At 39.2% G+C, this 21084-nt stretch overlaps 1 protein-coding gene across 1 annotated transcript in view; it reads left to right on the forward strand.

Moving 5' to 3' along the window:
* Positions 1-21084, forward strand: part of LOC124789746 — a 257297-nt gene that overhangs the window by 124231 nt on the left and 111982 nt on the right. The window contains exons 8-9 of the mRNA XM_047257199.1: positions 11881-11954; positions 20221-20433. Of these exons, the coding sequence (XP_047113155.1) occupies positions 11881-11954; positions 20221-20433 (287 nt within the window). The remainder of the gene's footprint in view (positions 1-11880; positions 11955-20220; positions 20434-21084) is intronic.

Genomic DNA, 21084 nt, shown 5'->3' on the forward strand with positions numbered 1-21084 from the left:
TGTGCCCCCACCAAGTAGTATTTCTTCCTAGTCATCTTCCTTTGTGTCATCTTCTGCCTCAAAATCTAGTTCCTTCCTGTCTGATCTTCATTCTCGTCTTCACCCCTTATGTCATCTATTTCAATTAATCTGTCATATATGTTATACACTTCACTCTTCTCCTTACACTCCAAAAATTATATTCCATATCAGGTAGCTCACTCTCCAATTTTTCCACCACTTCCCCTGGGCACTGCTCTACTGAACTAGCAACAGTTTCAACTTTAATTGTGTTCTCTTCCTGAGATCCATTTTCCATTATATTGTTTACAAACTCGTGACTTCCTTCTTCTCTTTCCTTGCCATCAAGTAGAATTCCAATATGCTTCTTCTCTTCTCCTATTAAGTTAATAGGGTTCTCCTCATTTTTTTCCTTGTTAGTCTTCTCATTGTTTCTCAACTTCCTTGTCTTGTTCATTTTTTCGTTAGCTACCTTCCGGACTACTTCCCCCAACTGCTTCCCTACACTTCAGTGATGACTCATTTACTTTGCTCTGATTAACCCCTATTCTTGCAAATCCCTTGCATTGAGTGTCCATAAACATGCCCTACTTTCGCCTGACTCACAATAGTTCGACTAACTCCAGCCCTGAATATTATTCTTTCTATTTTAGTTTGATGCCCTTCCTTTCTTCACCAGTACACGGTATTGGACCACTGCTCATCTTCTGCCCCCAGTTGAACCCCTTACTCACAAGGAGAATCATTTTCCACATTGTTTTCCTTATCACTCTGATTACATCCACCTCTACAATATCCTCAACCTGTTCCTCCTCTCATTTCTGTACCACATCCTCTATTCATCTGAACCGACCTCATTCCAAAATCATTACCCATTCTCCCATCCTACCCTATAATACTGGCTTTCGTCTCAAGTATACCATGTGTCAGCCTCATTTACTTGACACAAAAACTGATCAGAATCAATGTTAATTACTCTGACATGCTTTTGCACTTCTCTTGGTAACCTATAATATATGGATTACATAACCTTCTACGCGTGTCAGTGGATCAGTGTAATCTAAATTTCTAAACAACCTTTCACCATATTCCTTCGTGAAATCACATTAATTTCATTGATATTTCTTGTAACCACATTTATTGTTCCCTTTGCCGACCTTTCGACCAGTATTTAGCTTTGAATCAACAACCTAATTAGCTCTTCAAACATGTCACATCCGTTCAGTGTTTTAACAGTACAATCGCGAGCATCTCCAGCAAGATACTGCTCCTCTGAGAAAATTTTTTCTGCTTCTGTACAGTTATTTGGTACCCAGCACCTACATTCATTAATGAATATCATTGTGTGTACATTACCTTTAGGATCAAATGCTGTATCATTATTACTGATTCCATGGCACCTAGTAGTGATATTTAGGGGAAAGCTCTGTCCGTTAGTACTTTTTCCTAGTAATTCTATTTTTTCCTGATTTCAGAGAGTATCTGTCTTTAAATTGTTCATTTGTGTGCCCGTATTGTTCTTAGCTGCCTTACAATTCCTAAGGGTATTTTTGTTCTGTTGTTATAACTACAAGAAAATGCTTGTTTTTCCTCTTCAGACACATCACTCTTTATTGAAGTAATCATCAGTGGTCTGTAATTAAAGATATTTGCAATTTGATTTGTTTTTAAGATCGAAAAATAGTGCGTTAACATTTTGTTGGTTTTTACTTCTGGTAATTTCTGCTTTCCTTTTTTGCCTACATCAGAAATGTGTCTGCTAGCATGTCTTTCATTTCCTTCTTCATTAGACATTGATACTTACAGTCATTTTTTACATATTACTCAGCTTACTTTTTCATACATCACTGTTTACTGCATATTTGTATATTTCAAGTGTGTATTGTGGTTTGCGGTGTTGTCAACATTGCCACTAGTCTGTCTTTGGGCTACACTTTTTTTTCTTTTTCTGTAGTTAATTACATGTGTGTTATTCTGTTTGACTTGGATCCAGTTTCAAAAATCCCCTTTTTAAGATTTTCTTTCATTTCTCCCTTAAGATCCTTGATTTTGATGATTATTTTCTCAACTACATCGCCTGTCTGTCCCATTAAGCTGATTTCAGTCTATTCACTACTAAACTCCTTTCTAACAGATTCCCCTTTCTTTCTGATAATCATGACTTTCATTTCAAAATCTGTTTTCATAGCAAGCAGTTCCTTCTTCAAGGGCACTAAGCCCATATTCATTACTTTTCTCAGAACTTTTGAATTTGGTTGTATTTCTGTTGCTATTTCTATTCCAACAAACCTATTCCTAACCTCAGATATTCCATGTTTGCTCACGTTTCTGTTTCATTCTTGCTTCTGATGAACCAATGGATGCATAGGTCACTTTCAAAGTAGTGGTATGCTTTGCAGTGTTTCTAACTGTTGTTGCAGTTTTGAATCTGAACCCCTGTTTATGTTAGCCTGGTTGTTACCTAAATGATCCAGCTCATCTTTCATGTCTCCCTCTTCTTTGACGTCTCCTGTACCTTTGGTCTCTTTGTTCTTCACCTACACCCCCCTAGATAAGAAGCTCTTCTCTTTCGTATCCATTTTGACCTTACATTTTTGTGAAAGCTTGACCAGAAATGGCAGTGATGGAAGTTGGACCTCTAAATGGCAAAGCATTCGTGGCATGGGTCAGACAAAGCATGAGCCATTTATGTTAACATAGTCGCCAGGCAGCAGTTGGCACAGTGGAAAGAGTACCGAACGGTAATCCTAGGGCTGTTAGGTTGAGTCTCTATGTGGATACTCTTTGTTTACACTACAAAGGCATGAAAAGGAAAGTCAAAGGAAAATTTGGAATTGCAAATAAATCTTCAGGAAACAGTTGTAAGGCGTGCATGAGGGGAAAAAAAAAAGAAAACAGATTCTCTCTTATAACACAATTTGACAGCAAACCACATGTAACACATCATTTTAGGAAATACTGTCAAGGATAACTGGCAATGTACAGTAGAATACTGCATGACAGCAATCCTTCTTCATCTTGAAAAATCTCATTGTGTAATTGTGGATTTGTTTGTCCTCCTCATGAGTCAATTAACACAATATATTTGTTCTCCTGAATGTAGTGCTTTGTTGCATCAGTCGAAAACTGTGTGTGTAGGGCTGTTGTGAGTTCCCCATATTTTGATAAAATAAAGATGACATTCCTATTTTTTGCCACATACTCATGACCATTTTTTGAAGCCTCAGTCCAAAATTTTGCTTTGCCTTTTATAAAAATATTAATAATGTTAATAAATACAATATATTGAGCATTATTTCAGTTTATTTGCATTATAAGTAATGTAAACACTGAAAAAAGTCTCTGCATAAGGACTCACCCCACGACCCTTGGATTACTGTTCTGTGTTCTTTGCATTGTACCAAAGTCTGCCTGGAAGTTATGGTAACATAAATTGCTCATGCCATGCCCAGCCTGTGCCAAAAACGCTATTTTTTCTAAACACTTGGCCATCTGAAGCTCCCACGTCTTTCACTTTCATTTCTGACAATGTCCTGCATGAAGCATAAGTTGGCAGGAAATTGGTGGTGATGAATGGCAGGGTCTCCTTGTAAGTATTAAACCATCCTGTGGTCACCACTTGTGATGTATTCCTTAGCTTCCTCTTGCTGTTAGTCTGTTATTTTATATATTTAAATTTAGTTAAATAAATGTTCCATCACTCTGTCCACTGAAACTTGGTATTTTTTGTTGACTCTTGGTAAAGTACCAACAAGAATCCTATCAGCTTCCCTGACTTAATTGATTCTTTACTCCATTTGATACATTAAAACTATAGTGAATATAGTACCCTGGCATAGTATAAAATATCATGTACACAATTTTGAACTGTTTATTAGAATGCACAGATAGCCTAGTTTAAGCATGGCCATGTTTTGGTATCACTAACTTGTCCCAAAATTGAAGATTGGACACTATTCCAGTGGTATAAATGTGTTGAGGATTGCTACTTTTGTAGAATGACAATGCGCATTTGCTTCTATTCCTCGCCAACAAATTGGATCATTGAATGAAAGTAAGTTGTTATTTGAATTGCTTGTTGACCTTGCTTTCCCTATCTAGCGAGCACAGAACATAGCAAGAAGACCCCTTCAAAAATAACACACACAGAAACGATTAAAATCAAATTAAGCAAATCTTGCAAAACACTTTATTCCTAGCTTGTGGTTCAAGTAAGCACCATTATCAACAACACCATTTTACAATGCAGGTTCTGACACAAAGCAACCACCGCTCGCCACTTCCAGCATAATAAACAAACCAAGAGAGTAAACACATTCAGTTTCACACCCATGTCAACATACACACAGATCTTTCATATGTCTGCACCCACACTACGTTTGAAATAGGTAATTGTTACCATACTGTCTGCTGAAGTGCAGCATAGCAGCCACTTATCTCAAAGTTCACTGTAAATGGTTGCTAATTTTGTATTTGATTTTATACTAGTAACTACATTAAAAACTATTAAAACCTCTTTTTAATACATTAATTGAAAAGGTAATAGTGGTTGGTGCCAGCAATGCAGGTCAGAGGAATAGTTATTAGTTATAGATTAAATACCTCACAGTAATGGAAAAAATACATCTGAAGTTCATTTTTAGGTAGCTATATTGCTCTTTATAAAGTGTATGAATTTACTAAGTGGCTGGCTACATTTCAAACAAGGTCTAACCAGGACATAATAATTAAAAATACATTAATGTAGTCATGGATATTTGGTGAAATGTCAATCCAGTTTTAGTTAAACGCAATGTGAATTAGTGAATTAGGACATTATGATGTCTTCCACAAGTAATCTCTTTAAAGTGGAGTGGTGCATTGGTTAACCCACTGGACTCCCATTCAGGAGGACAATGGTTCAAGCCCACGTCCGGTCATCCTGATTTAGTTTTTCTGTGATTTCCCTGAATCGCTCTAGGAAATTTCCAGGATGGTTCCTTTTTAAAGGTCAAGCTGATTTCTTTCCCCATCCTTGACACAATTCGATCTTGTGCTCCGTCTCTAATGACCGTGATCTTGATGCGACATTAAACCCAATCTTCCTAGCTTCAGAGTGGATCTTTCAGCAAAACCTACAAGAAGTAAAATCATACTCATCCATACAGCAGCAAAGCTCATCTCCAGCCTCCTGTTTCCCGCACTGCTTTCATCCCACATGTACCCACAGTTACCATCAAAGAAGTTAATAAGTCCTACTAACCACTCCCTAAAGTCTTTGTTATCTACAATGTATTTGAACATAAACACTTCCAATGTATTACAGAATTGCTAAAAATGATTGGAAACATATAGATACACAGTAAACAAAATTGTGAAGCTGGGCAATTTATAAAATTTAAATTTATGTTAAATAGTTATGAGCACAGCCAACATGTTGTACCATGTAATCGTCATTGTGCATTTATAGTGTGACTATTATAGATAGTTACTACAACCATTGAAACTATCCTGACATGCATTTACTCATTGTCAGACTGCTGACCATCCACAGCTCGTGGTCTAGTGGCTAGCGTTGCTGGCTCTGGATCGTGGGGTCCTGGGTTCGACTCCCGACCAGTTTGGGGATTTTCTCTGCCCAGGGGCTGGGTGTTTGTGTTGTCCTCATCATTTCATCATCATCATCATCATCATCATCATCATCATCCAGCAGTGGCTAGAACGGACTGTGTAAAAAAATTGGACTGTGTACAAATTGGGACTTTGTAGGGGTGCTGATGACCACGCAGTTAGGTGCCGCACAAACCAATCATCATCAGACTGCTGACCAGAAAGTGCAGCAGAACAGGACGAAAATGATATTTACTTGTGTGGCCATAATGTTAGAAAGTGTGCTTTTGCCTTCAGTACCAGCAATGCTCCCTATCACTTGATCTTCCTCTGCTTTACTACACCCGTTGGTGTAGGCCACAAATGACCATCTTTCATTTTCTGTTGACTGCAATATTCATAAGGCTGTGAAGTGTCGCATTTGTATCCGCCTTCAGTAAGGATTATGATTCCTACACTCATGTGTTCCCTGACAATACTGTGACTCCCAGCACCAGCAGACACACCATAAAGTGCCGACTGGTCACCCCTTGCCACTTTGCCCAAGGTCGCAAAAAGAAAACCAGGGCTAGCTAAAATTCTATCGGGCACACCATTTTCCTTCTCATGGCAGCAACAAGCCATGTCATGAGTTGGCTGCCGCTACAAGCCACTTCCCTCTTTCCACCCAAACTATATGTGCAGTTGGCAGAACAGCAGTGCCAAAATAAGATCTTAACTTCTTGGAAGAAGTCAAGCCTACACATATATAATAATGACACAAATTTATTATAACTTTGACTGAATTTTCCACTACAATTAATGCTGATAAAAAGGCTAATAAGAGAGTTAGTGGCTCCAGTGTCAAGCCACACCAGGAACATAACTGTTTAAGCGAATTACTGTGATGCTGTGATAGGTATTGATATTGTCCACTTACTAGCTTCTTGAGGAGGATGCAGCTTATGATGCAAAGATATCAGACTGTGCTCTTCTTGCCCTTATCTTGCTCCCCACTGAGAGTTTAACAAGAAAGTAGTATAGCTCTGCATCTGGAATTTTTAAGGCTTTAGAGAAAGAAAAGTCAGTAGTTCAAGAAACCAGTTGTGACCATTATATTCCTGTAAGTCATCAAAAGCACTTCTGAACCATGGTGTTACGTTGTTAATGACCACCATTTGACGATTATCCAGTAAGCCTATGCAGTTGTTGTCCACTGCCCAATACGGTAGCTTTGTCATATTAAGTTAATGATAGTTTTATGGATGAGGCCCTTCTCTATACAGCCTAGAAATTGCGATCCAATTTCTTTCATGTTTCTGGCCGGAGTCTCCCAACCCAGCAGCTGAAGTCTTATCAACGATTGCACCTGGAGATGACAAGCTGGACCACATTGTCAGATGCTGGGATGATGTGTGGCAGCCTACTGAAATGTCCATTGCCACCCCATATCTGTTGGCTGGCCTTTTACTGTGCCACCGTCACAGTCAGCCTTCCTCTTTACCCTCCTCCCCCACCCCTCCACCAATAGTGTTCCTTCCTCCATGCCTTCCCCCACCCAGGGACACACTCACTGATTGGTTCCCAGCCTCCTTGTTACTTTAATATTTTTTAATCTTTTGCGTGTTTCAGACGATCAATATTCCCCTCTTTCTTGCTCTCAAATTTAACATTGTGAATGTTCATTCACTACCAATGATTGGCTTCTTCAAATAACTTCCGGGTTTGCTGCCGGGTGACGTGGTCAACCACTGCTGATATTTCGACTGGAGCACACCCTGCCATTCTCAAGGCACAACTGCAAGGAGGAAGCAATGTGCAAGGGAATTTAATACCTCGGTTCACGGAGGAGGAACAAGGAAGATACCACACACAGAACAAGTAACCACAGAGTCAACACACAACCAAAGATAACCAACATCAGAAATATCGATAGAGACTATTAATCAAAAGGTGAGGTAGCGCTAATTCTGTCCCTCTGTTAGTTCTATTGAACAGGCTGTTTATAAACTACCTTCCGAGGCTGCGGAAGAGGTTAGGAGGGAAGCTTGTTGTGTGTTGGCTTGGGCCCATCCACCCAAGTGTAACATTACAGCAGCTGAGGCAGCTGCTTTACGTTCACTCACAATGGATCCTGATATTTTTATTTTACCTGCGGACAAGGGAAATGCCACAGTTTTGTTGAACAAGCATGATTACATTCAAAAGCTGCAGTGTCTACTTTCTGATTCGGCGTATTGCAAAATCGGTGCTGACCCTACTAAGAGTGTTGAGAGAAAGACTAATAACCTCCTGAAGAAAAGTTTGTTGTCACAGGAGACTATCAAAAGTCTTAATTCTTAACTGTGATGTACCACCTAGATTATATGGCCTCCCTATGGTCCCTGAAGAGGCTGTCCCATTGAAGCCTATTGTTTATATTATTGGTGCTCTAACATATCATATAGCTAAACGTCTTGCTAGTTTGTTGAGCCCACTAGTAGGCAGGTGTGAACACCACATTACGAACTCTGCAGATTTCTTACGTCAATTGCAGGGATTGCATTTGAATGACTCTTGATATTTTAGTCAGTTTTGATGTGGTTTCTCTTTTCACTCGCGTTCCTCTCTCTGATTTGTTGCTGCTAATTGAGATTAAGTTTGGTGTCAAGTTAACAAATTTGTTTCGACATGTGCTGAGTGCCACCTACTTTATATTCAATGGTCAGTGCTACGAACAGACTGATGGAGTTGCAATGGGAAGCCCGTTGTCACCTATTGTGGCCAATTTGTTTATGGAGGACTTTGAGGAACGTGCATTGGAGTCAGCGACCTTGAAACCTGCGTGTTTTTTAAGATATGTAGACGATACTTTTGTTGTTTGGCCTCATGGTAGTGAGAATTTAAACCGGTTTTTGGAACACCTGAATTCAATCCATTCGAATATTCAGTTCATTATGGAGGTGGAAATGAATGGATGCCTTCTCTTCCTTGATGTGTTGGTCAAAAGGAAGACTGATGGTATGTTGGGACATTCTGCGTGTAGGAAGCCTACTCACACTGACTTGTATCTGCGAGCTGATAGTTGTCACCATCCAGCTCAGCATGAAGGAGTACTTCTTACCTTGGTTCACAGGGCCCACGTTATCACAGACCCTGAAAGTTTGGCAGCTGAGCTGCCACATCTCGAAGTCACCTTTCATCAGAATGGCTATAGTGAGAGGCAGATCAAACGTGTGTTGCGCTATCAGCCTTCTGTGCAACAGGTGAGTGACGATAGCAACGAAGTGGTACCTAAGTCTACAGCCTTTTTGCCTTACACAGGAAGCATTTCCAACAGGATTGGCCGTATTTTGTGGAAATATGATGTGAAATGTGTTTTTCGACCACCTTCTAAGATTAAGGCCCTGTTGGCTTCCATAAAAGATGATCTTGGTTTGAGTAAGGCTGGTGTCTATCATATTCCTTGCAGTTGTGACACGTCATATATTGGTCAGACAGTGAGAACTGTGGAAGACCGGTGTATTGAACATAAGTGTCACACACGCTTACAACAGCTGAGCAAGTCAGCTGTTGCGGAGCATTGCCTTGACACCAGTCATCCTATGGAATACAACAACACAGAGAGTCTGGCTTGCATGTCCAACTATTGGGATGGTGTTATTAAGGAGGCGGTTGAAATCAAACTATCGAGCAACATTATAAACAGAGGGACAGAATTAGTGCTACCTCACCTGTTGATGAATAATCTCTATCGATATGTCTGATGTTGATTATCTTTGGTTGTGTGTTAACTCTGCAGTTACTTGTTCTTTGTGTGTGGTATCTTCCTTGTTTCTCCTCTGTAAAATGAGGTATTAAATTCCCTTGCACATTGCTTCCTCCTTGCAGTTGTACCTTGAGAATGGCAGGGTGTGCTCCTGTTGAATATATCAACAGTGGTCAACGACGTCACGTGGCTGCAAACCCGTAAGTTATTTGAAGATTCAATTCGTCGGGAAAAGTTAAGGTCTCACGATAGGCTTCTTGCTTCCCCCCCCCCTCTCCCCCAACCCCTCACCCACCCCACCCCCACCCCACCCTACCTTGGTACATGATGCAAAAAGCTACTAAGGGCCCTTGGTGCCATATTGCATGACATTAGAAAATTTTATGAAGAATTACTTCTATCCACATGTCGTAACTGTTACACTAGCACCAAAGCATAGCTTACATGCATTCTTATTCTTGTGCTATTTCCAAATTGCAGTTCATCAAATGTTGAGCAATACTAGTAACTAAAAATTGGTCACATTTTCAATATTTATATGCAGACAGTAAAACTATTTCAAACTACCTCCGATAAAATAGTGCGTCTGGTTTCAGTTTGCTAGAAAATAGCATTTATTAGGTGATTTTGGACTTCCGTGTTTTGCAGCAGAATTGACATTTACATTTGCATATGTTGAAAATGGGAATTTTTCAGGTCAAAAGCTATAGCACACTTTATTATGTTTCACCAGTCATCCAAAATGTCGACATATGTATACTGTATCTTGGGTTGTGACTTCTTATGCTATAGAATCTTTCTCCTTTTCTCCACAGATCAAGAAAAGTATTGTTTGCATAACTGTAAGTGATGTTAATTATTTGTACGTGTAGGCTGTGGCTTCTAAGTAGCAGAATCGCCAAGAAATGAATGTACTCGTAGATGCCTCTCAGTGGATCATTCTGTTGCTATAACAGCTGCAGCAGAAATCCTTTGCTAAAGTCAATAAGGATGATAATTGGTTTATTTAGTTTATTGTAGTAGAGTTTGATGAGCACTATCAGTTAATATCTTAGCCCTGCCAAAGCAGTGATTTGGTTTAGTGATCATCTGATGTTTCTAATTGAAGTGGAACTGCTGTTGTACGTTATCTATTTGATGTATGCCAAATGTACGGGTCTCTATAATAGAGCCCAGCATATCAGTTATTGTAAAATGTAAACTTCTAGTACTGGAAATGTCACACTTATTAAAAATATTCTGCACTATTGTGCCATGGTCAGATGAATTTCATGTTGAAACCCAGTGTTTTGTGCTGCCTGCAGATAATATTTTCAAGGGGGAATTCACAGCCTAACTTGCTAACTGAGAGTAGTAAAATTCTGTTTTTGCATGGTCTTGTGCAGAGGGACAAAGTGCCAGCGTGTGTATCAGGCCATTGAAAAAGCTACATCATCAGTCAAAAATCGCCTCCACAGACAGGTGCAAAATATTGGTTTTCAACAAGAAATTCTGAAGTGTGCCAGTTAAGTGTGTTGGCTCATTCTGATGACAGAAAACACATCTATGACATTGAAACTTTGTACCTTCGTTTATGAACCTTCAAATGCATTGGTGACATCAAATGCAGTGCAACATTAAAATATTCAAAGACGTTTGGCTACATATCATATGTGTAGAGATGTGAGACATTGGAACCTGTGAGCTAGAAACCAAAATAAAAGTGAGACTTGGGTAAGGAAGAATAATACAGAAAGCTTTCTGTGCTCTGGAAGAGCATTTACAAACAAACAATTATGAGATTATTCCACACCCAATTTCTGTCTACTGGAAACCCCATTATGAGAAGTTAAGAAGGCAGAGATGCATTGTTGATTCTACATTTGTGATTTGTAGCTCACTCAATAGTGCCGAAGAGTGTACAGTTTGTGCAAGAAGCAAATATCACTTTTTTTTATACATACTAGGTTTTCTCTCATTGCTATCCTTCAGCAACTTTATGACATGACTTTTATATTTATTGACTATTCTCCTTGCTTTGTGGTCACTATCAATTATTGCATTTGGACTGAATGTTGCACCAGAGTAATTAGAAGACAGTCTATTGACTCAGCTCATAATTTATCATTTAAACAAAATTTGTTTGGAATAAAAGCAATAATTTTGTTTTCAAGTGGCGTTGAAAATAATAAGAGTACTCTTTGTTTTGACCTACATCACTGATGCATTCCAAAATTTACAGTGAAAATATCTGCTGGAAGACCGGAAAATGCATGTCACAAATCTTCAGGAGAGAGACCTCTTGTGAAAAGTACCACAAAAAAATATGATCTGTTTTTATCATTGTTAATGTATTTTTAAATATTTGGTAGATAAAATAAATGTTTCTATGTGGCTGCTAGTCTTAATTCATTTGGAATTAAAAAAGGAGCTCCAATTGCTGCATTGTGGTTTCACTACCAATCACATTATACCCTTTCTTGATGTATTGTTCTACATAAAATATCTGTTATGTTTTAAAGGTAATTTTTGATCTTAGTGATTTGAGAATATACTTTACATGTAATATGTTTCATTGTTCTTAGGTCAGGAACTAAGATATTTATGTTGGAGGAAGTAACTGCAACAGTCGGTGGCTTGGTGTGTCTAACTTGCTCAGGTAAACAGCTTTTATTTTTTAAATGGCATGAGAAAACTTGTCCATCAGTTTTAGATTTACAATATTAAATACACCGAAGCACCAAAAAACTGTTACAGACATGCTTATTCAGATACGGAAACAGGCAGAATGTGGCGATGCTGTTAGCAGTGCCTATATAAGACAACAAGTGTCTGATGCAGTTGTTAGGTTGGTTACTGCTGCTACAGTGGCAGGTTATCAAGATTCAAGTGAGTTTGAATTTGGTATTACAGTCAGCGGAGTTTGAATGTGGTATTACAGTCGGCGCACGAGCGATGGAACACAACATCTCTGAGGTAGTGATGTAGTGGGTATTTTCCTGTACAACCATTCTAGAGGGTACTGTGAATGGCAGGAATCCAGTAAAACATCAAATCTCCAACAACACTGTGGCCAGAAAAAGATCCTGTAAGAACAGGGCCAATGACAAATGAAGAGCATCGTTCAACGTGACAGAAATGCAACCCTTCCTCAATTTGCTGCAGAGTTCAATGTTGGGCCATCAACAAGTGTTAGCAGCAAACCACGCAATGAAACATCATCGATATGGGCTTTCGGAGCCGAAGGCCCACTGACTGCACGAGGCACAGCTTTACGTCTTGCTTGGTCTCTTCAACACCGACAATGGACTGTTGATGATTGGAAACATGTTGCCTGGTCGGACGAGTCTCATTTCAAATTGTTACGAGCAGATGGATGTGTTTGGTTTCGGAGACAACCTCATGAATCCATGGACCCTGCATGTCAGCAGGGGACTGTTCAAGTTGATGGAGCCTGTGTAATGGTGTGGATTGTGTGCAGTTGGAGTGACCCCTGATATGTCTAGATATGACTCTGACAGGTGATACGTGTCAGCATCCTGTCTGATCACCTGCATCCATTCATGTCCATTGTGCATTCTGACAGACTTGGGCAATTTCAGCAGGACAATGCAACACTCCAAACGCCCAGAATTGCTACAGAGTGGCTCCAGGAACACTCTTCTGAGTTCAAACACTTCCGCTTGCCACCAAACTCCTCAGATGTGAACATTATTGAGCATATCTGGGATGCCTTGCAATGTGCTGTTGAGAAGAGATCTCCACCGCCTCATACTCTTATGGATTTACGGACAGCCCTGTCGTATTCATGGAGTCAGTTCCCTCCAGCATTACTTCAGACATTAGTTGAGTCCATACCACATTTTGTTGTGGCACACCTGCATGCTCACAGGGCTCTACACAATATTAGGCTGGTGTGCCAGTTTCTTTGTCTCTTCAGTGTATAATGAACATAGTAATAGACAATGTTAGCCATTTAATTTTATTGTGCCATCATCAAGGACAGCCTCTTTTAATGTATTTTTCCTGTCATGCAAGTGATTGGTGGCACAAAACTACACCTCCGTTGGCAAAGCTCGTTCTCTTGTTCAGTAACACTGTAATGTAAAGAACTATGTGTGTATCTGGTTGCACATCAATGCAGTTTAGTTGATGTGATTTTTAATAACAGTATTAATTGAAAAATGTGGGAGGTGGTACCTGTTGTTGCTCTAAGAAACCATGTCTGTCAGCCTGTTGCTTCCTTACAGAGAGAAATTATAAGGTAAAACTTTGAGAAAGCTAGTGTATTGCATTGTGTCACATATAATGATGATTGATAAATTGGACAGACAAGAAGAGGCAAACATTGAGAGGGGAAATACTATACACTATTGATGTGGGAATTACAAGAAGTAATAAATACACTCCTGGAAATGGAAAAAAGAACACATTGACACCGGTGTGTCAGACCCACCATACTTGCTCCGGACACTGCGAGAGGGCTGTACAAGCAATGATCACACGCACGGCACAGCGGACACACCAGGAACCGCGGTGTTGGCCGTCGAATGGCGCTAGCTGCGCAGCATTTGTGCACCGCCGCCGTCAGTGTCAGCCAGTTTGCCGTGGCATACGGAGCTCCATCGCAGTCTTTAACACTGGTAGCATGCCGCGACAGCGTGGACGTGAACCGTATGTGCAGTTGACGGACTTTGAGCAAGGGCGTATAGTGGGCATGCGGGAGGCCGGGTGGACGTACCGCCGAATTGCTCAACACGTGGGGTGTGAGGTCTCCACAGTACATCGATGTTGTCGCCAGTGGTCGGCGGAAGGTGCACTTGCCCGTCGACCTGGGACCGGACCGCAGCGACGCACGGATGCACGCCAAGACCGTAGGATCCTACGCAGTGCTGTAGGGGACCGCACCGCCACTTCCCAGCAAATTAGGGACACTGTTGCTCCTGGGGTATCGGCGAGGACCATTCGCAACCGTCTCCGTGAAGCTGGGCTACGGTCCCGCACACCGTTAGGCCGTCTTCCGCTCATGCCCCAACATCGTGCAGCCTGCCTCCAGTGGTGTCGCGACAGGCGTGAATGGAGGGACGAATGGAGACGTGTCGTCTTCAGCGATGAGAGTCGCTTCTGCCTTGGTGCCAATGATGGTCGTATGCGTGTTTGGCGCCGTGCAGGTGAGCGCCACAATCAAGACTGCAAACGACCGAGGCACACAGGGCCAACACCCGGCATCATGATGTGGGGAGCGATCTCCTACACTGGCCGTACACCACTGGTGATCGTCGAGGGGACACTGAATAGTGCACGGTACATCCAAACCGTCATCGAACTCATCGTTCTACCATTCCTAGACCAGCAAGGGAACTTGCTGTTCCAACAGGACAATGCACGTCCGCATGTATCCCGTGCCACCCAATGTGCTCTAGAAGGTGTAAGTCAACTACCCTGGCCAGCAAGATCTCCGGATCTGTCCCCCATTGAGCATGTTTGGGACTGGATGAAGCGTCGTCTCACGCGGTCTGCACGTACAGCACGAACGCTGGTCCATCTGAGGCGTCAGGTGGAAATGGCATGGCAAGCCGTTCCACAGGACTACATCCAGCATCTCCACGATCGTCTCCATGGGAGAATAGCAGCCTGCATTGCTGCAAAAGGTGGATATACACTGTACTAGTGGCGACATTGTGCATGCTCTGTTGCCTGTGTCTATGTGCCTGTGGTTCTGGATGTATCTGACCCCAGGAATGTGTCAATAAAGTTTCCCCTTCCTGGGACAATGAATTCACGGTGTTCTTATTTCAATTTCCAGGAGTGTATAATAGATATTAAAAGGAGGATTGTAGTGGCCAAACAAGCCATCTGAAATGAGAGTAATTCAATAACAGCCACCACCTTAATATAGAAACAAGAATGATATTTATCATGGGATTTGTTTGGAGAATTTTAAGCTATGTGTGGGTAGGGTGGACTCTGAGGAAATAGGAAAATAAAAAATAGAAGCAGTAGAGATGTGGTTATGGAGAACAACCACAAAGACATCCTGGACTGAAAGAAAATCCAATGAACCAATACTAAAAGGAAATGAAGAGAAAAGTACGTTGCTTAATGTGGTACAGAGAAGAAAACCTAAAATAATTGGAAACTAAATTCAACATAAAAGCTTGACGAAAAACATGTTAGAAGGAAAAATCCTGGGTGAAAACAATCAAGAAGCAGGCCCGGAACGTGTTTATTACAGAGTGTTATCAGTGGACTGAACTGCAGCAGCTACTTCAGTATATCTTCTACAAAATAGGATCCAAGCCCAGACAAAACAAATCATGATGTCAAGAATCATTTCCTTGCCTAGTAGATTATCTTACACTTTAAACTTGTTGGTGATAAGGATTGTCATCCATAAAAATAGCAGAACAAAAGATTGAAGAATCTTACCACTATATCCTAAAGAACTGTTTTGGATGACTAGGTGACTGGGCAGAGATCTCATTCCTCCTTCCAGTATATTTTGAAAGCTATTGCTTTGATTTTCCAGGACACATACCACTGGCCTGTAACTGTAGGGGTCACAGTGGTTAAACTCAATTTGAATTGATAGGTGCACCTGTCACTCTTTGTGAGATTTGTCAAGTTAAGTTAAATGTAGCTTGTATTCTGACAGGCTGTGAACAAGTGGGGATGATTGTTATTCAGGATGATTTTGAATTGATCTTAAAGGACTAGGCCAGTCAGGTAACAATGCTGGAACAATGTAGTTGGTTGGTACATTGTAGCTGTGTTTGTGTGTGCATGTGTTTTTGTTAGTTACCTCTGAAAAATTACATTGTCTGAAAGATCAGCAAGACTTTCAGTCATACTTATGCAACTGCAAACCGCTCAGTGCCTCAACAAGAAAGTACCTTTACTCTTTCTAGTATGTATGTAGTTATTTTCTCTTATTATATCTCTGAAATGTAACAAAGAGTGCTCATGTGAGTTGAGTTCTATCATAAATTATTTGTTGAATCAGTCTCTTATCAGCAGAACATTTCCAGACTGGCTAAAATATGCTGAAGTTATGCCTGTTTACAAGAAGGGAATAAAGAGATACCATCAAACTATTGGCCAGTTTCACTTTTGCTAGCTTTTTCAAAAATATTTGAAGAGGTTGTGTTCAGGCATCTCCTTAACCGCCTAAGGGCATGTAATACATTGTCCAAGTCACGGTTTGGTTTTCTTAAGAGTTCTGATATAGAAATAGCTAATTACACATACAGTAAGAATGTAGTACTTAATTCATTAGATAACAAATTAGAGGCTACTGGAATTTTTTGTGACCTGTCAAAAGCTTTTAACTGTGTGAATCACGGCATTCTCTTAAGTAAATTAGAATATCATGGTGTCATGAGCAGTGCTACGAAATGGTTTGAGTCTTATCTAACAGGAAACAAAGGGTGTCATTGCGAAATATCTGTGCAGTAAGCAGTCAGTCTTCATCTGATTGGGAATTAATTATATGTGGTGTTCCTCAATGTGTCATCTTGGGTCCATTGCTTTTTCTTTTGTGCATTAATGACCTCTCGTCTGTTACACTGCGAGATGCTAACTTTGTTTTGTTTGCAGATGATACAAACATTGCAGTGAGTAGCAGATCAATCACAGTTTTAGAAATGGCTCCTAATCAAATTTTCACTGATATTAATAAGTGGATTAAAGCTAATTCACTGTCATTAAACTCTGAAAACACTCACTTTATGCAGTTTAGAACCTGTAAGAGATTTCCTTCCAGCATGTGCATAACATATGAACACATGCAGATCAAAGAGGATGACAGCATTAAATTTGTGGGATTACAGCTCAATAATAAATTCAATTGGGAAGGGCATACCACAGAATTGCTGAAGCACCTAAACAAGTCTGTGTTTGCAGTGAGAATGATGTCAGATGTAGGAGATATAAATATAAAAAACTTGCATACTTCTCTTACTTTCATTCTTTTATGTCATACGGGATCATACTCTGGGGTAACTTGTCAAACTGAAGAAAAGTTTTTAGCATGCGAAAGCTTGTAATAAGTCTCATTTGTGGTGTAAATTCAAGAACATCATGTAGAGACCTGTTCAAGGAACTTTTTATTCTAACCACTGCTTCTCAATGTATTTATTCCTTAATGAAATTTGTTGTGAGTAATACACCTCTATTTCCAACAAATAGCTCAATATACAATATCAGTACTAGGAGTAAGAAAAATCTACATAAAGACCTAAATCACTTACCTTGGTCCAAAAAGGGGTCCAGTATTCAGGAACACACATTTTCAATAAATTTCCAGCAACCATAATAAACTTGGTTGCAGATAAAGCACAGTTTAAAGAGAGTTTGAAACACTTTTTAATAGGCAACTCCTTCTACTCTATAGATGAATGTCTTAACAGGGATTGTCAGACCTGCTTAAGTAAAAATGTCAGATTTCAGTTTTGAAAGCAGTTGGTTGCAACAGTCAAGATTAGGTATTTTGTTTATGATTTTTATTAAAAGTGCTTAAATATGTTTCATTCTGACAGAGTATTAATTCTGTAAGTATTGGCAGGTCCAGTTTACAGTAATGTATTCACCTGCTTCGACAATCTCCTGATGAATGATCAGGATTGTGAGTATTATATTTGATGTTTTATGTTATACTTTCTGACTTGATCCACACCCATGAGAATCATCTTATTTTTGGGTCTGTGGAATGAAAACTAAATCTAATCTAATCTATGATAAGTGTGTGCAGTGCTGATAAAAAAATTTGATACCTGATGGTGACTACTCTATTTGGAGAGAGCTTTTGTATTCAGTATTTGGAGTTGAAAACATTTAGTAAACAATTTTAAAAAACGTTTTCTGCCATTTTTTTGAAGTCCAAAACTGAAAACATTCAAAATAAATTTCACCGTCTGTGAATTGACAGTTAACTTATTAACATACCTCTGTATTGAACGTGCCCTCCACTGACACAGTCCGCTACTGTATGTATTTGGTGCACACAGACACATTTTGTAAGAATATTCATTGTTTGCTCATAGGAGAGCTGTTAGTTGTCTGGCTGAACATTGTCTTGGGTTACAGTACTGATTCTTAAGACATCTATTACTGTAACTAGTAGCCTGCTCTGGCTCCACACGGGTAACACTAAGTATCTATGGCTGGATGACTTGTTTATAATACTGTATGTAGTGAGGAATAGTGTGTGACGCTCTCGATCGAGAGTTGTGTCGTCTCGCTTTCGGAGGGAGTTTCCAAAGAGTGAGGTAAAGCCTGGTGTTTTTGAACTGCTGCAAGTCTCACTTCATGATATTCAGTAGATTGTTGAGACCACATTATCCTCCATTGTTTAGCCACTCTAGTGTACTGAGAAAGACTCAACCATTTTCTAGACATTATATTTGTAAACTAAGCAAAATCAAAATGTAATAATAGGCTCCCAGATCACAAAGCAAATTCAATAAATTCGTTTTTCCTAGCCAAGAAATCAAATATACAGCAAACCTATCGAAAAAAGCAAAGCAATTTTATTAAGTTTTTAATAGACATTAGTAAATCTATATGCCCTAGCCAAGTAAATTTATATTTAGTTTGTATTTGTTAAGATAAGATTACAGCACTTAAATCTGGTTAGTCATAAATTTCTGAAAATAATTCTGTCAGTGAGGTAATAAAAAACTAACAGTGCCTGTTTATTAATGTGTGTTCTGCAAAACCAACACCACCATCTTTTCTCCTTCAGTGAACAATGCTGAGATGATTGTCACTGAGGTAAACATTGGAACTACTAAGCTGAGCTGACTCCTAAAACTTGTAAGTTAAGATTTTTTTTCCGTGATCACATTTTGATGAAATAAAAGTCTGTATGTTGCCCCAAACTACACTCAAGCTACCTGTGAAAATGCTAAGAAAATTTGTCTATAATTTAATTGACATAAGTTGATCCCTGACAGTTGTTGTGGGCTGCACATAGATGTTTCACATGCCTATCTCAACCAACCGTGTAACATGATTCTGTAAATGTCTCTGCAGTAATGCATCAGTGTGTCACAGCTTTATAGATGGCTATTGTTTCTATCCAGAGCTGTTTGTGCTTCTCAGTTGAAAGCTAACTACAGTGGTGTTAGCTGTAAGGGATCATCATATGTCAACTCGACTACAGTAGTTTTGGAGATTAGCATATTCCAACAAACCGACAAAGTTTTTAAAAATAGACTTTTTGTTTTCTGTTACACTCCCTACATCATTGGCAATCAGATTTTGGCAAATATTTTCATTGTATAGACACAACTGTTTTACAGTTTTATTGTTATTAGTATAGATTCTCAACTACTAACCAAAGTGATCAGAGAAATACATTAAGTTTCATCATCAAGCTTCCTCTAAGCAGTCAGCCATTCAGAATTTCCAGTCATGTAGCTCTCTATCCATTTTTGTGGTCTTTGTGCATTTCTCCCTAAGGATAGTCATTTATTAATTATTGTCCTTTGTGGTTGATGTTAATTTGCTATGTGACAATATTTTACATCTTACCTCGTTGTGTTGTGGTTACTGCAGAAATTTGCCATTTTAGTGGATTGTGTGTGCGTCTTCAAATGGTACATTGATGTAATGTTTGTCAGTTATAAGTTATAAATTATAAATTTGTAGGTAGATGAATGAATGTAAGCTTTTTGCTATTATGTGCTTACACTTAAAATGAATTAAAAAGTGTGGGATTACATATCTCTTACCATACTGTAGAAGTCTCTTTTTTGGGACAGTACTAAATTGAATTGTAATCTACACTATTCCATTTTTGGAGGAATTTTTGCACTTCGTTGTTTTCACTTAATAAAACTATGTTGATTAGTAATGTTAACTAATAAATCATGAAGTTCTTTACTAATATTTTTATGTAGTTTTCTTTGTTCTGCTGTTCACAGCTACTTTATCACACCAGGAACTACTACAGAATCATCATCCTAAATTTGGAGACCTGTTGCTTGCAGAAGCCCAGGTACAGAACAGTGGCCCTATTTCTGACATTACCGCATCACAGGACTTTCGAGGAGGACGCTGTTTTGCAAATGCCTTTGCATATGTACAAAATATGAACACAGAGAGGTCCAGCAGAAATACATTCAATCAGTCATTCAGTATGTATCCTTGCTATTTATATTTCAGTATTGTGCTAATAACTGGACTGACTAGTACAGAACTTAATGTTGATGTTGAGCATTTATAAACGGTTAATGAACTTCTCACGTGGAAGCCAAGCTTATAAAGCAAATGAATGTTTATAAATAACTCTGCCTAGTATAAATAGTGCTTGCCCTCCATATTTATTGTAAATTTACTGTCTACTGATATTGCTATGGGAGCCTCGTGTTATATAATCATATTTGGAAGTGTACAGTTCTTCAATTTTTGCCTGGCTTTGATTAATATTAATGATTAGGCTGTTGGTCATTATCATTAAAATGCAATGTCATCATTTTCTTTATTACTGACCATGTACCTGTGCAGTATGTTTTTTCTGAGATTTAATTTTGTTCTTGTTTTTAATTGCTGTTGTCTCTAGGCTTGTCTGAGGTTCTTCAAGCCATGAGTTAGTACAATAGGATATCTCGTTACTGTGGGTAACAGGTTGTAAATAAATTGGCTGTAAAAGTTTAGATGATAATTAAAAACATTTCATAGTCTAGAATTAAAAGGATTACTATTTCTATGAGAATTGAAGACCTAAGAAGTAAAACCAGCCAAAAAATCAAAGTAAATGAAATATGCATTCCAGTACATACATAGAT

The sequence above is a fragment of the Schistocerca piceifrons genome, chromosome 3 (assembly GCF_021461385.2).
Source record: "Schistocerca piceifrons isolate TAMUIC-IGC-003096 chromosome 3, iqSchPice1.1, whole genome shotgun sequence".
NCBI classification, from domain to species: Eukaryota; Metazoa; Arthropoda; class Insecta; order Orthoptera; family Acrididae; genus Schistocerca; species Schistocerca piceifrons.